Source organism: Mesoplodon densirostris, chromosome 1 (assembly GCF_025265405.1).
Source record: "Mesoplodon densirostris isolate mMesDen1 chromosome 1, mMesDen1 primary haplotype, whole genome shotgun sequence".
In the NCBI taxonomy this organism is placed as follows: domain Eukaryota; kingdom Metazoa; phylum Chordata; class Mammalia; order Artiodactyla; family Ziphiidae; genus Mesoplodon; species Mesoplodon densirostris.
Genome location: NC_082661.1, coordinates 131,703,171 through 131,721,184, shown reverse-complemented (window position 1 = coordinate 131,721,184; position 18,014 = coordinate 131,703,171). Strand labels below are relative to the sequence as shown.

Sequence of the window (18,014 nt, the reverse complement as noted above, 5' to 3'; positions counted from 1 at the left end):
CTTCTTGGTTGTCTCGTCATCCTCCCTCTCCTTGGGCTTTCTGCCTTCTTACTCCCTCAAAAAGACCTATGGGACCTTATTTCCCACCTGATACAGCTGCACCTACTGCAGCCGATCCATATGTACCTAAGCCTCTTGCCCCACCTACTATCCCAGAGACTGAGCCACCTGCTGTGACAGAGTCTGATGAAGCAGAAACTGCAGCAGCTGCCCCAGGACCTCAGACCTCTACTTCTCTTGACCAGGTGGGTTGCCTCAGTCTTACTCCTGTGATGCGTGAGAGGTGTAGGTGCAGGAAAGAGAGTCTCTCCACAAGCAAACATATACTGTATCAGCTGAAATATTTTGTACAGCTTTACTGAGATACAATGACATACAGCAAACTACCAATACTGAAAGTGTATACTTTGGTAAGTTTTGACATATATATATACACCCATGAAAAAAATCACCAAGATAATGAATATATCCACCACAGCCAGAAGGTTCCTCCTGTTTTTTTTTAAATATTCCCACTCTCCCCTTTTTTCCTGTCCTTGATATAGTTTCTGTCAGTACAGATTGGTTTGCATTTTCCAGAATTTTATATAGGTAGAATCACACTGTGTATACTTTTTCGTGTCTGGCTTCTTTCACTCAGCACAATTATTTTGAGATTTATCCATGTAGTTATGCATATCAATAGTTCAGTCTTTTTATTTTTATTTTTTTGGAAAGTAGTATTAGATTATATGGATGTATCATAAATTTTTACCCATTCATTTGCTGATGAACACTTTAATTTCCAAACTTGATGCCATTTATTTATATCCAATTATATATTGAATAATGTACTGGCTTAAATTGCGCAGTTCAATATTCTATAAAAGGGATTAGATGGACAGCCCTGCCTTGTTTCTGACATTAGGGGAAAGTTTTTTTTTTCTAGAATACCATTAGGTTACTGTGATTTTCACCTTTAGTAAATAGGAACAGAGAAACATTTTGATCTAAGGCTAATTTTTCCCATTGCAGAGATCAAACTATTCTGAGTTCCCTGTGAAATCTGAGCTTTTTTTTACTCTGGCTTGTGTGATCAAAAACTTTTTACTGCCCTGTGTGAGCACTAGATATTGTTCCATTTTGTCCTTTCAGGTGGTTCTTTACCTGACCTGAGGTAGTATCTTCATATGAATAATATATACTTGGTTGAAAACCTTAGGATAACCTATTTATATATATATATATATATATATATATATATATTTATTTATTTATTTATTTATTATTTAATTTATTTATATTAAAGTATAGTTGATTTATGATATGTTAGTTTTATGTATACATCATAGTGATTTGATATTTTTATAGATTATACTCCATATACACTAATATGTATAAAATAGATAACTAATAAGAAAAAAAAGTTGAAAAAAAATTATCACAAAACAGTGGCTATATTTCCGTGTGCTGTACAATATATTTTTGTTGCTTATTTATTTTATACATAGGAGTTTTTAGCTCCTAATCCCATCTCCCTATCTTGCCCCTCCTCCCTTCCTTCCCCCCATTGATAACCACTAGTTTGTTCTCTATAATTGTAAGTCTTTTTTTCTGTTTTGTTATATACATTCATTGTTTTAATTTTTAGATCCCATATATAAGTGATAACATAGAGCATTTATCTTTCTCTGTCTGACATTTCACTAAGCATAATACTCCTACATCCATTCACGTTGTTGCAGATGGGAGAATTTCATTCTTGATTATGGCTGAGTAATATTCAGTTGTGTGTGTGTGTGTGTGTGTGTATATATATATATATATATATATATATATATATATATATATATATAACATCTTTATCCATTCATCTATTTATGGACAAGTGCATTGTTTCCATATCTTAGCTATTGTAAATAATGCTACTATGAACATAGGCCAACATTTTTAGATCTTTGTATCTATGTCTTTGTCCCCGTTTTTCCTTCAGATTCTCTGCCTTGTGAATTTCAGCTATCTTTGTCTTCCTGGGCACCCAGGTCCATCTCCCTTCACTAAGTCCTGGAAACAATCCAGGCAGTAAGATCGGACAATCATAGGGTTCATCTCCTTTGCTTCCTGTCTCTTAGGGATTGCTGTTTTTCATAACTTGATATTTAGATCTTGAGAAACTGTTGCTTCTCATATTTTTGTTATTTTTAAAATTTGTTTCAAGCAGTTTCTGTTACTCATATTGACCTAAAGAATAGTTCTCTAAACTTTTTAAAAACAATGATTTTTTGAAAAATATTTAGAAGCGCTTTGTCCCCAAGTTGTAGTAAATGTGCCTATTTTATAAAAGGGAAAGTGGGATTCCAAAGTACTTCGAAGACACTTTGAACCCTGTGCACAGACTGAAAACAAACGAGAGCTTAAATCCAACAGTGAATAATTTCTAAATTATATTGTTGCTAATTGAATACTCCTAGTAGTTGTTTCCTAGAAGGGGGTACCAACTTTTCTTCTTGTTCCCTTGTTCTGATAGGGATCAGAATCAAGTTAAATGGTTGTTTGGAACTGCTCCAGAGAAGTCTGAAGAGCCATCCTTATTCTCCAATACTCCACACATTAACATGTTTCTTCAGTAGTCTTCTTTGACACAAAGCACTCTCCTTCTACCAGTATATACATACCTGTAGTTCATGACTGACATGAAGGTAGAGAGAAATTTAAGAAAGTATGGATAAAAAGAAATTGATAAAAGAGGGCATTGAAAACACTGCTAAATATTTTAGACTGTTTCCTGTAGCCAAATGAATTTATAAAGGACCTTCATTGAGTAATTTGACCAGTTCTTTGTTTCCAAAAGCTAAGTCTGATGGCTTAGAGTATTCTAAATATGAGTTATGAAGAAATCACCAGGGCACAACTTCTTAAGGAATAAAGATTACCCAGAAAAGATAGGTCAAATACTAGGAAATGAAGTACATTTTATCATTTTGTTGTTGTTGTTTGTTTTGTTTTGTTTTTTAGGTAAAGAAATGAAATTTTCAAGAGAAGAGAGTACCATGCATCTGTTTCTATGAGTCATATGTGATCACGAGATTTTAAAATCATGAATTATATAGATGTCATCTTCTGAACCCACTTTTGAATATATTTTTACTATATGAAATTCAGAATGTGGGGTATGGAGAGATACTGCCAGTCTATGCCTAAGATCTTTGAAATTAGGAACCCATACCCTGTGTAAGAAACTCAGGCAACTTTTGGACAGTTCTTCCTGACATTGATCCAAATGGATTATGACTTGAATATCCTAAAATAATAGAGGTCAATATAGGGAAGAAACTTCCATAGGGGGAAGGGGGTTGAGTTATGGGTGAAAGAAACCATTGTTAAAGTTCTCACAGATCATTTTGTATGTTATTTATTCAACTGCTCTTCTTACCCCACACTGAGAACCACTGTTTTAGAAAACAAATAAACAAAGAGACAATTTAGATCTCAAATCTCCTGTCCCTACCTCCTCCCCTGCATCAGCCTTGCCTCCCACTTTTCATTACACACTGTCCTGAGAAGAAAGGCACTGGTGAACTAGCTCATTGGTTACACTCATTCCAAGCTCTTATTCCTTTATCCCTTTGTAAAGCTGTTCCAATTTTACTGTTATAAACATTCACTGGACAGGAAAATGGCAAGGCTTTATTTGACTGTCAGCCAAATCAGAATTTCTACTGAGGTGACATCAGTACTTAAAGTAGAATTGAAGACCAAACTTGATAGTCTTTAGTATTGTTGATGATGCCTCTTAACAGCAGCTTTGCCAAGGAAATTAAAAGGCTTAAATGTTGAGTTAAACACTGCCTACTGCTATATTCTTTGGGGGTTTTATTTGTTTTACTCTTATATAAGATAAAGGGATATTGATTAGGAAATCAGTTCAAGATATTATGTAAATTTAACAATTTCATATTTTCAATAAACATTTGCATTTCATTCCTTATTATATTAATTACTTAATTCACAACAGATAAAGGAAAGAGTACTACTTTTCTGGAAAAGTCTCTTAAGGCAGAGAAGGAATTCTACTTTAGTCATTCAGTATTAGGAGACTGTTGATCTGAACCCAATACTCATACACAAAAAAGTTCTGTATAATATATACATACGTGCAAATAAATCATAGCATTGAATTAACATTTCATTTTTAAATTGTTACAAGAATGCATAATATCTACAAGAAGACAGAGGAAAACAAGCTTGATTCTCTTAAATGTGTCATTGAATTGTAGCATGAATTTGTACATGACCATTCAATATAGTCCCTTACCATTAAAATCATAAAGTAGCAAAAGCAATTCTCTATAATACAAGTCATTTGGTACGTTTTGCACAAAACTAATATGATTTTTTTCCCTTTTCAGGAATAACTGGTGGAGAAATCAGTGAAAGCTAGAAAAAGTTATTTCCCTTTCTAAAGACTACCGTTCTGTTATATTAAAAATATACTTCAATAAAAAAATAAAATTAAAAAAAATCAGTCTGACTGTATTGGTTGGTTTGTGATATTTTTTCATTGGACTGAATTCATATAGAAATGATGTTTATGGTGTATTATTTTTCAAATTCACAATTTTAAAAGGTTACTTCCTAAATATCTACATAATAATTGTCAGAGATTTAAACATGTGATGGCAATATACGCCTTTCTTTTGAACAAACCCCGTCTAAAAAATACAACACAGAAGAGCTTCAAGATGGCGGAAGAGTAAGATACGGAGATCACCTTCCTCCCCACAAATACATTAGAAATACATCTACACGTGGAACAACTACTACAGAACACCTACTGAACACTGGCAGAAGACCTCAGACCTCCCAAAACGCAAGAAACTCCCCCACGTACCTGGGTAGGGCAAAAGAAAAAAGAAAAAGAAAAAGAAAAAAAAAAAAAGAGAAAGAAGAATAGGGACGGGACCTGCACCAGTGGGAGGGAGCCATGAAGGAGGAAAGGTTTCCACACACTAGAAGCCCCTTCGCGGGCGGAGATTGTGGGTGGCGGAGGGGGGAGTTTCGAAGCCACGGAAGAGAGCGCAGCAACAAGGGTGCGGAGGGCAAAGTGGAGAGATTTCCGCACAGAGGATCGGTGCTGACCGGCACTCACCAGCTCGAGAGGCTTGTCTGCTCACCCGCCCGGGGGGCGCTAGGCTGGGAGCTGAGGCTCGGGCTTCGGTCAGAACGCAGGGAGAGGACTGGGGTTGGCTGCGTGAACACAGACTGCAGGGGGTTAGTGCACCACGGCTAGCCGGGAGGGAGTCCGGGGAAATGTCTGGACCTGCCAAAGAGGCAAGAGACTTTTTCTTCCCTCTTTGATTCCTGGTGCACGAGGAGAGGGAATTTAAAGAGGTGCTTAAAGGAGCTCTGGAGACGGGCGCGAGCCGCGGCTATCAGCGCGGACCCCAGAGACGGGCATGAGACGCTAAGGTTGCTGCTACAGCCACCAAGAAGCCTGTGTGCAAGCACAGGTCACTATCCACATCTATCCTCCCGGGAGCTTGTGCAGCGCGCCACTGCCAGGTTCCCGAGATCCAGGGACAACTTCCCCGGGAGAACGCACGGTGTGCCACAGGCTGGTGCAACGTCACGCCGGCCTCTTTCACCGCAGGCTCACCCCACACTCCGTACCCCTCCCTCCCCTTGGCCTGAGTGAGCCAGAGCCCCTGAATCAGCAGCTCCTTTAAACCCGTCCTGTCTGAGCAAAGAACAGACGCCCTTAGGCGACCTACATGCAGAGGCGGGGCCAAATCCAAAGCTAAACCCCAGGAGATGTGCAAACAAGAAGAGAAAGGGAAATCTTGCCCAGCAGCCTCGGGAGAAGAGGATTAAATCTCCAAAGTCAACTTGATGTACCCTGCATCTATGGAATACCTGAATAGACAAGGAATCATCCCAAATTGAGGAGGTGGACTTTGGGAGGAACAATATATATATATATATTTCACTTTTTCTCTTTTTGTTAGTGTGTATGTGTATGCTTCTGTGTGTGATTTTCTCTGTATAGCTTTGCTTTTACCATTTGTCCTAGGGTTCTGTCTGTCCGTTTCTTTTTTCTTTTTTTTCTTTATTTCTTAAAAAAAAGTTTTCTTAATAATTATTTTTTTATTTTAAACTTTATTTTATTTTATTTCACTTTATTTTATTTTATCTTCTTTCTCTCTTTCTTTCTTCCTTTTCTCCCTTTTATTCTGAGCCGTGCAGGGGACAGGCTCTAGGTGCTCCAGCCAGGTGTCAGGGCTGTGCCACTGAGGTGGGAGAGCCAAGTTCAGGACACTGGTCCACAAGAGACCTCCCATATCCACATAATATCAAATGGCAAAAATCTCTCAGATCTCCATCTCATGGCCAAGACCCGTCTCCAATCAATGATCAGCAAGCTACAATACTGGACACCCTATGCCAAACAACTAGCAAGACAGGAACACAGCCCCATCCATTAGCACAGAGTCTGCCTAAAATCATAATAAGGCCACAGACACCCCAAAACACACCACCAGATGTGGACTTGCCCACCAAAAAGAAAAGATCCAGCCTCATCCACCATAACACAGGCACTAGTCCCCTCCACCAGGAAACCTACACAACACACTGAACCAACCTTAGCCACTGGTGACAGACACCAAAAACAACAGAAACTACAAACCTGCAGCCTGCGAAAAGGAGACCCCGAATACAGTAAGTGAAGCAAAATGAGAAGACAGAGAAACACACAGCAGATGAATGAGCAAGGTAAAAAACCACCAGACCTAAAAAATAAAGGGGAAATAGGCAGTCTACCTGAAAAAGAATTGAGAATAATGATAGTAAAGATGATCCAAAATCTTGGAAATAGAATGGAGAAAATACATGAAAAGCTTAACAAGAACCTAGAAGAACTAAAGAGCAAACAAACAGTGATGAACAACTCAATAAATGAAATTAAAAATTCTCTAGAAGGGATCAATAGCAGAATAACTGAGGCAGAAGAATGGATAAGTGACCTGGAAGATAAAATAGTGGAAGTAACTACTGCAGAGCAGAATAAAGAAAAAAGAATGAACATATTTGAGGACAGTCTCAGAGACCTCTGGGACAACAGTCAATGTACCAACATTCGAATTATAGGAGTCCCAGAAGAAGAAGAGAAAAAGAAAGGGACTGAGAAAATATTTGAAGAGATTATAGTTGAAAACTTCCCTAATATGGGAAAGGAAATAGTTAATCAAGTCCAAGAAGCACAGAGAGTCCCATACAGGATAAATTCAAGGAGAAACACACCAAGACACATATTAATCAAACTATCAAAAATTAAATACAAAGAACAAATATTAAAAGCAGCAAGGGAAAAACAAGTAACACTAAGGGAATCCCCATAAGGTTAATAGCTGATCTTTCAGCAGAAACTCTGCAAGCCAGAAGGGAGTGGCAGGGCATATTTAAAGTGATGAAGGAGAAAAACTTACAACCAAGATTAATCTACCCAGCAAGGATCTCATTCAGATTTGACAGAGAGATTAAATGCTTTACAGACAAGCAAAAGCTAAGAGAATTCAGCACCACCAAACTAGATTTACAACAAATGCTAAGGGAACTTCTCTAGGCAGGAAACACAAGAAAAGGAAAAGACCTACAATAATAAACCCAAAACAATTAAGAAAATGGTAATAGGAACATACATATCGATAATTACCTTAAATGTAAATGGATTAAATGCTCCAACCAAAAGACACAGACTGGCTGAATGGATACAAAAAGAAGACCTCATATATGCTGTCTACAAGAGACCCACATAAGACATAGGGAAACATACAGAGTGAAAGTGAGGGGATGGAAAAAGATATTCCAGGCAAATAGAAATCAAAAGAAAGCTGGAGTAGCAATTCTCTTAACAGATAAAATAGACTTTAAAACAAAGACTATTACTATTATATATATATATATATATATATTATATTATATATATACATATTATATATATATATATATAATATATATATATATATAATATAATATATATATATGTCTAGATTTTAACTGATTCTCACTGCAAGGCATACCACTAGGTTGCCTTATCTTTCGAATGGCCCTATATATTGGCATGACTTAATATACAGTAAAAGTCAAACAAATGGCACCTGTCCATCACGTATTGGATTTCAACAGATACAGAGCTCTTCTGACAGAATCAGTCTGATTTTTTTCTGATTTTTACACCTCCATACTTTACATACAGAAAAATACCAAATATACAGCTACATTTATGATTACCAGTGTGCTCCATAACCACATATCCATCAAGCAAAATTTGGCCCTTAGCCTTAGCCTCCATAACCTCATATTCATCATGTATCTGGCTGGCTAAAATTAAATTTGAGTTACCTATAGTTGTTTGGAATGCATTTTATACGGTATGGATCCTGCATGACTCAGAAATATAGGATGTAGAATGATTAATTATATGTTCTGTTAAGAAAGAACAAATTATACTGAAGGAAAAAAAAATCTGTTGTGTATACCTGATGAAGAGAGCGCCCTCGAGTGGTGACATGAGGATACTGCAGGCATTAAGACCTAACCTATAAAAACCTAACCTGCTTTATAGCTTTATCAAGTCATGGGTCCATCCTGTGCCCACTGCAGCCATTACTAGTTGAGTTAGCCTTAAAATCTATCTCAGTACAACTTGTTGAGTAGCTATATGCAGTCATTTGTGACTGTCACTTAAGATCTAATTTTTGTTCCTTTAATTAGCCACAGAATCATTTAGATTAAATACCCAAAGGTAATCAGATTCACCAGGAACTTACTAGTAAGACTCATGTATTCAGGTTTCTGATTTTATATTTCATTTAGTAATTTTCTTTACATTTTAATAATTCTATGTTAACGATTTGAATGTCCGAAAACAAACAGAAAGGAAGAAAATCTTAATTCTGCAACTAAACCACATAACCATTGTGTATTTTCTCTCTCCTCTCTCTCTCTCTCTGTATCTCTCACACACACACACACACACACACACACACACACGCACGCACACACACACCATGTTTCAGCATCATTTCATTTAGGGATCTCTTAGCCTAACAGCTGTAGTTTATTCTTAACAAGACAATCGAATGGTTTTTATCCTATCATCACCCATCTATATACAAATAGAGTCACAATTTGTAACATTGCTAGTTCTATGCATAGTTCATAGATACTAAGGACTTGCATTCTAAAGTAAAATTATTGACAAAAAAGATAAAAGTATACATTCATGAATGGGAACACTTAACTAGCTGTTAGTATTTCAAGAGTGAAGTTATAACTAGAAATCTTAGAGAACTGAGAGCGTCAAGACCATCATTAGATCAGTGGAACTCAAAAATTGCTGAGACATCAATAACAGAATTATAGAACTTAAAGTTCAATGGAAAAAAAAAGTTCAATGGGAGACTGTGAATGGTCATTGAATTGATTGTTACAGAAATTGAGCGCCAAGAGTTGAGAGGTTGAGATGAGTGAAGTGGAAATATTAGCAACATTAATAATGGTGGTTACAGAATCTATTTAATGAGTAACCATTACATGGGTATCAGACAATGATAAAGTACTTCCTGTTGATGAAGGGCAAGGAGGACCGATGAAAGAGGCAGAACATTCTAGATTGGTAGATGGCAGTTTTAATAGGAGAGAGAACTTACATGCAAGGCTTGTCTTGGGTGCCACAAAACCAGTAATCTCTGCACCTGCCCACCAGAATCTTAGAAGTCTATATAAAGGTCTTTAATTGGGTTCAGTCATGTATACTGTTCAGATTGTCTTGACAACACATTTCTCTCTCAAGGCTGCATCTTTGAAAACAGTTCTGGTTGTGGGCACAGTGAGCAAAAGGTACATTCCAAGGACAGGGGAGAGGACGAGAAGCCTCTGATTGCCTGGGCCCAGCTTGCTGGTCAGTCATCACATCCTTTTGATGACTTCCTCCAACACAATAGCTCCACAAGGCAAATATTATTAGCCTTATTTTACAGATCATAAAACTAAGGTCTGGAAAGATTACATAGTTCACTTGAAGTCACTTAGGTAACATATCACAGAGCCAGGATGGTCTATGGCCAATGCAGTTCACATGACAGTGAAATAATAAAGACAAGCTAACTTATGCTGCAGTAACAAACAACCTCCAAAACTAGGTGGCTTGAAACTCTAGGATTTGTTGCTCGCTTACACTACATATTTACTGTGGATCAGTTTAAGATCTGCTACATATTGTTCTCACTGGGGGAGTCAGGTTGTAGAAACACATATTGACAGAAACGTTACCATCTATGACATTGCCAGTGGCCACAGCAGAGAGAGTGGTGAATTATCTAAAAGTTTCCAGCCAGAAGTGACACATGCTATTTCTTGCTCATATTTAACTGGCCAAAGCAAGTCACTAAATTTAAGGGCTGGAAAGTAGAACTTCACATATGACCAGGAGGAGGAATGGAAATATTTGGTAGACACTACTAATGTCTAACACATGTACACTTTGCTTAATGGATAGATGCCAGATGCCAACAGGATGGAATCCAAGCATGTTTATTTGTCTTAGAAAACCCAGTATGATGTGGCCTCTGATTATCTGCCATACATCATCCCATCAATTTCCCACAGGAATCCTATATTCTAGTGATATCAAACCAGTAATTATGCCCCCAAACTATCAGGCTATGTCATGCCCCATGCATTTGCACATAAGGTACACTTTGGGATTTTCATTCCACTTATATCTGCCTGATGAATTTCTCCTCTTCTTTCAGGACCCAGCTCAGGGTTTTCCTGTGCTATGAAGGTTTATCAGCACATTACATCCCTGACCCACATGTGCCAGAGCCGTACCTCTATTCTATCCTCATCAAACAGTATCACACTCATTTGTTTACAAGTTATTCTCATCTATTAGACTGTAAGTGTTCTGAGTACAATATCTCTGGATCATTCCTAGTACTCAATAAATAATGTCTGGATGAAGGAATCTGTATTTTAATAGGGGATACTAAGATTTAGCAAAGAAAATATATCATAAGTATTAAACTGTCATTAATAAACCAGGGAAGGTTTGAAAAAAATATAGGATGGTAGGAGATAGGCATATCAGCAGTAGCTTTTTATTCTTTACTGTTAAAACTAACAATTTTTTCAAAGGAACCATTTTTTTAAATGCAACCTGATTTCATACTGGAGTGGAAGGTCACATATATATGAGTAGTTTGTGAGGTTTTTTCAAATGATTGTTATCTCTTAGAGACTTCTCCCTAGAAAATCAGATGTTTCAAGTTTCTCCTAAAATGATTTATTGAGAATTATTACCATGGCGAGCAATGAATTTACTCATCTAGTGACATTTATTTTCTGTAGATATGCTGGAGATAAGTATATAATTTTTCCCATTTTACAGAAAAGGGAACAAGTGCAGAGAAGTTAGTTAACTTACCCAAATTACACGGCTGGTAAATGCCTGAAATGGAGTTCAAACTCATGACTTTTTGATGATGAAGCCATGTTATTAATAATTCCATTTGTACAATAAATGCAGTAGATGTAGTAAATAAATTTATCATACTCATGCATTTATGATGTTCTAATAAATCACCCTATTCTGTGTTTTATCAGAGGGTTTTACTTTCCCAATGTTTTTATCCAAAGAGCATTGATAAGGTATAAACTTCAGGTTTTATCACTTATATAGGTGATAGTTTGGGACTTACAAATTTTTCTGGAATTGTAATAGCTGTGGTTTTTGCCAAATTCTAGGGCCTCTTTTGGGTCTGGTGTTGTATGGTGGTTACACATCTAGAAATCTTATGACCATCTTACCTACCCCAGCTGTCACATGTCGTTGGGTAGACTATGCCCTTGAAATCTTTGGTACTTTTGACATTTAAAGGAAGAAAGCAATGCATTTGTTTTCCAAGAACTTCTCCTAACAAGAATTTCCTAATAGCACAATGTGACGCCAAGGTTTCTAAAACACATTCTCCTAAATGCACACAGTTAGCCCCAGGCCAGATTTCCACAATTATTCATCTCTGGACTCGAACTGTATTCATCTGTGAACAAAAAAGAAATTCTATCTGAAGGCACATCTAATCTTTGAATCTAAATCAGTTCTCTGAAGTACCTATGAAATATAGAACTAGGAACTTTTTTCTACCATCCAACATAAAGAAATTCTATATTCCTCTACAGACAATTTTTTTTCAAAATTCTACTTAGAGATTGCACTTGTTTATTCTAGCTTTCAGTGATTTCTTAGGCTTAGAATTTGCGTGAAGGCCCCCAGCAAATGCAAATTGCTAATTTCAACAAGTCTTCTTCACTGGGGCAAATAAATAACATGACTGCTCAGTGAATTTTACCTTACAGAGAAATCAGGATGAGCAATTACTGAAGAAGGAGTGTCCAATTCCTGCTGTCTTTGCAACCAACAGACCACGCCGCCTCAAAATTATTTCCCACAAATCATTTCATTCACACTGGTTTTTAGAAGAGTCATTTTAACCCAACCTAACACTTATTCAAAGCCCAGGCTTAGACAGATAACCCATACTCAGACGTTTTGCAAATCGTTACATAATGTTTATTCATGGACTACTTTAGTCTTCTTTATAGAGATTAGCTGCCAGTTTCGTGAATGTTTCTTGGTAATACTTTTTCATCCATTCATACCTTCAGGGTTAGAACTTATTTTGTAGCATTTTTCTTGTAATTACGTGTCTTAAAGACGTTATTTTTTAACCTTTGCCTGGTAAGTGACAGCCTAAGAAAATGATACTTTCCACAATAATGTAAAATAGGCATCACAACAGAAAAGAACATATTAATAATGAATTATCAGTGAAGGTTAAACTTCTTCAACTCTTATGTATGCATGGATGTTACAATAGGATACAAAAGAAGACAAATACATTTGTGGAAATGTAGGTTCATAATCATCAGACCCATGGCAAAACACTGTTCAATTCACTAAGTGAGATTTTTAAAAATGTGTACATATATGAAACTGTAAACATTAAGGTTATGGAATAAGTCTTTAATAAATTTCCTGCCTTAGTGTAGTATGGTTGTTAACAAGAGTATTTTGGAGTTGCATAGGTCTTAGTTCAGATCTTGACCCTGGAACTCATCAGTCACATACCCTTGGGAAGATTTCAGAATCTCAGTGATCAATATTTTATCCAACTTTAAATGAGAGTATCAATATCTACAGCTCAAGATTGTGGGATGATTAATACAATTTTGATGTATGTAAATAAAACACTTAGTATAACACCTTGCACAATATACATGTTAGTAAGCAATATTTTTGTTCTAATTAACATCATCATTCAGAAATAGGGGCTGGATGCAATGCTTTACAGGAGTTTGCAAGTAAATGTCTGAATGTATGGTATACATATTTATATATGGCAAAAGAGAGAATACAAGAGGAAGAATATGCTCTGGAAGGTTATAGCACATATGTTCACAAATTTGATAAGTTATCCAGCATAGTAATAAATTTAATTTCAGAAAGAACTTAGAACTCTATGTAAATAATATTACTAAAACATCCAGTTAAGCAGATATCTCATGAAAACACAATATTGGTGTTTCCACAGAGCTTCTATATTTCTGAAGGCCATCCTGATGAGGAAAGTTGTCTGTGGCACTGGTTTATTAGCTCTTGGCTTATGCTGCCTTAAATAATTGTTTTTTCAGGTGGAAGATCTTCTTGGAAAAAGAATACGGAAAATCAAACTTCCTTCACTGAAATGTGACCAGAACAATAAGTAATGTTATTAGGTGACCTTCCCGGTTCGTAATCTCAGCTGAGAGCACTTAAGCTGTATACTGGAACAATAACCTTGGATATATTTCCTCATGTCAGAATGAGTCTCTTAAGACTACTGAAGAAGCAGAAATAAGTTGTCTGACTTAGTATCTCTTCCTTAGAAAACTCCCAAATGATCTAAGGCAAGCCTCTGAAAATTCAGAAATCAAGACATATTAATTATAACAGGATATATGTCAGGGATTATATTATTCAAGACATGTGGGGCATCTTCAACAAATAATGAAAAGGAAATTTTAATCAAGAAAACCGTGATGTTTATTGAATGTATCTCAAAAGTACATGGGAAAAAAACTATCCAATGTCTTCATCCTGAGCAAACACATAAAGAATGGTTTAGAAATAAGTATTTACTTTAGAAAGAGATCTGGATTCAAATTTAACTCTATCACTAACAAGCTATGCCACCTTGGGCAAATTACTTAGTATCTCTGAGTCTCAGTTTCCTTGCAAGTATAATGATGATAATGATACTTTGTAGATTCTTATGAGGGTCAGTTGAAAAAATGTACTCAGAAAACACAGCTGAGAACCTGATGCATGGTACCAAACAAATGTTAGTTTCACATATCTCTAAGTACCTGTATCCTCAGCATAAATTGACAGTTATGTGGGATACGTCACGTAAAATACTACTACCAGGACAACGAAGCTAGATTATTTGGGCGACTCAAGCACTATCCATTATGTGAAGGCATTATTTTGCTGGAGCTGACTCTTACTGCCTCTTGAGATTCAATCTTTAATAATTAGGTATTTGAAAAGTCAGCTGTTAAACAGTTGGTAACTTGAAATGGGCCTGGTGTGAGTTTTACACTATGGAAATTGGGAGATACTAAAAATGAGGGTTTTGTTTTGTTTTGTTTTGTTGTCAGAGATCTGGTTAACTGAATTTTAGCACACCACTGTCTAAAAGAAAGGTTAGAATTTGAGAGAAAGAGGAATGGTAGAACCAAGTGAATTTTTCTTAATAAAATGTTGAAATCAATATTTCAAAAAATTTTCAAAATTATTTTTAATTAACAGACTAATTGATCAATAATATATATCCTTAGTTTTGGTTCAGTGACTTCCCTCTATCCAAGTGCTCTGTGGATCTTCTATTTCTAACATCACACTGGCTACTTGCTGTTCACTTTTTTTCTCCTGCACCAAGTTCCATTCAATTTACTAAGCTGGTCTTTGTAATAAAATATATTTATCTGTATTATGTTTCATTCTTTCATTCATTCAACAAAAATTCTGTGTCAATTTTGTGCCAGGCCCTGGGGATGTTCAAGGTCCCTATTGTCTAATGAACAATCTAACATTGGGTGCTTTTTATATGAATAGAGCATTAATTATCTCAACAACCCTATGATGTTATCCCCATGTTACAGAAAGGTATACCGACCATAATTTAAAGGCTTGTAGCTGACAGAGTTAGAGCCAGGAAAAATAACTTGAGTCCATGTTCTTAATCTCAATCCTTATATAGCCCCTCTTTGAGATGGAGACAAGTTAAAAACTGGTAACAAATGAATGCAATAAACTGTGAGGTTTTGTAAGGGATTTTGGAAATTAAATGTCTATAGCCCTGGATTATTCTGGTACTTCACAATGCTAACATTTCTGGTGTATGCTCAGCAAAACTGCCAGGTGCTTTTTACCCTAGTGAGGTCTCTGTTCTCTCTCTCTCTCTGAAACTTGGTCAGAAATGCATTGCAATGATGTAGTGGGCGGCAAGTTTTATCAACCATTCTATGAAAAGAATAACCAGCAATAATTTTCCAGCATGGACTCTATATGTAGAGCCTTAGGGTTTTCTTTAGTCATTTTATGACCCATTATATCAGATAATATTGGTTCTTATTCAATATACCTCTAATTGCTAACGTATATAATAGTAGCAAGTCTAATGAGAAGTTTAGTTCTGGGTATTAGACTATGGCCTAAGTCATAGAAAGAGCATTCACAATTCAACACACGATAAATAAGACTAGTGTGTTAGAGGTTATTTCTCAGAAGTAATCATTTTCTGTAATGATTCAGAGCTGACTAACTAATGAGAAACAACACTTGGTGAACAGGCAAAGGGAGAAGTCAAGCTGCTGTACAGTCAACAAAGGCTTTAGTCAATCCCATAAGGAATTCTGGAGCTAGGATGGCGAGAGGCCTGGCCACTAGTGGATTAGTTAGATGCTGTTTGTTGGCCAGGGAAGGGAGAATACCTTTGAGGGAGGGAGGTAAGGCAAACCCTGAAGAGGCTGTTGTCTGGCAGCACTGCCAGCAGCTGGGATAAAAAGTCCTTCATTTTAATTGTTATATTAAACAATATAATGTCTTATCATCCTGAGTGGGACTCTGGTTGGGGCATTACAGCATCCCTAATAGAGACTAATAAAGTATTCTGAAAAAGAAGAGTTTGAAACTAAAGATGACTTTTTTTTCCCATCACTAACTCCAGAGGACAGGCTAATGTGAATATGGGTGACCAAATGAACAACACTGGTAATTTGGGCAGAATTATTCCCAAGGTGAAGCAGGAGACAAACTAGAGTCTGTAGCACTTTTACTCATATTTGGCTCCATAATCTAAGCTTGTAATATTGCGTGACCTCCAGCATACAGTTCCCATTCACAGCATTGTTTTTCATAAATTCATACTGATTTTTTTCCTATTTCTGATCATTCTGTCTGCCAATTTACTCCCATTTCTGGTCTTGACTCCATAATCAGATTTGACAGTCAGCCTTATTTTCCAAGCAACAAATATAAGTTCCCCTTTCATTGTTCAAATAGCAAGCAGAAAAAAAATAGCTATTTCTAAGATCGCTAAAGTGTGGATTAAGATATTACAAATAGAGAAACACATAATTACAAATGACTTCTCCTTTCTACTAAATTCTTCATATATATATGTAAGTTCACCAGAAATGAGGTAACAGATTCTATCATACAGAAGTATTTAAACCAAACTAGATGTATACTTTTTGTTTGGACTATAAAAGACATTGCATTAACAAACTTGTTGTATCATAATACTCTTATACTACAGAATGAGTTTTTAGAAAGCTTTTTATATTAAACAATATAATATCTTATCATCAAACACGTCAATGACTTTTTTTAACATCTTTATTGGAATATAATTGCTTTACAGTGGTGTGTTAGTTTCTGCTTTATAACAAAGTGAATCAGTTATATATATACATATGTCCCCATATCTCTTCCCTCTTTCAATGACTTTTATTATTTGTTAGTGCTCTAAAAAGCATTAAATCTCTTTATGTTCAAGTGTGTCTTTGGAATTTCTTCAGAACGATCATCATGCAATTGTTCAACAAATATTTGAATATCTGATATGGGCGAGGCACCATTCTAGGCATTGAGGATAAAGAAGTGAACAAAACAAAGATTCTGCTCTAATGAAGTTATACTCTAGTGATGGAAGGTAAAAAATAAAAACAAATATTTATGAGTAACACTGAAAAGAATAAATAATCAAATAAGTAAATAAATCTATCAGTTATGAGACACTGGCACATGCTTTGCAGGGAATTTAAGTAGGGTGATATGACAGAGGTGACTTCTCTAGATTGGGTTAGAGTCTGGGAACATCCGTTTGTGGGGTGATTCCTTAATTGAATGACAAGAAGGCATCAGCTCCTCAGTGGTCAGAGAAAGGGCATCCCAGGCTTAAAGAACAAATACAAAGTCCTCAAGGCAGGAATAAATTTAACGTGTTCAATATTCAGAAAGAAAGCTGGCATGGTTGGAGCTTAGAGAACAAGGACCCAAGTGAGAAGCAACAAAGTAAGAGAATAAAACAAGGGTTGTATAATCGAGGACTTTATAAACCAGGTTAGGTGGAAGAAGAAAAAAGAAATAGAGTAGGAGATGAAGGAAGAAAAAGAGTAAATAGATGGAAGAAGGCAAGGGGAAAAGAGAAGAAAAAAAGAAGACAAGCTAACAAATATTTTGAGCAATAAAATATTGCTGCTGTTAGAAGGCATAAAATCTTGTTGCAGTAATCTTTTAATGTAACAAAATTAAAAACAAGACAATCCACAGAATTTTGAGGGAGACTAAAGCATACTGGCCTGGGCTACTAGGCTCCCTTGACAGGACATTCATAGGAGAGTGAATGACCACAGCAAGGGCTCGG

The 18,014-nt window shown here is 36.3% G+C and overlaps 1 protein-coding gene across 1 annotated transcript in view; it reads left to right on the top strand.

Annotated features, from left to right (window-relative positions):
• Positions 1-13,809, top strand: part of LOC132488530 (alpha-S2-casein-like) — a 35,249-nt gene extending 21,440 nt beyond the window's left edge. The window contains exons 14-15 of the mRNA XM_060096812.1: positions 97-245; positions 13,735-13,809. Of these exons, the coding sequence (XP_059952795.1) occupies positions 97-245; positions 13,735-13,809 (224 nt within the window). The remainder of the gene's footprint in view (positions 1-96; positions 246-13,734) is intronic.
• Positions 13,810-18,014: the final 4,205 nt, after the last annotated feature.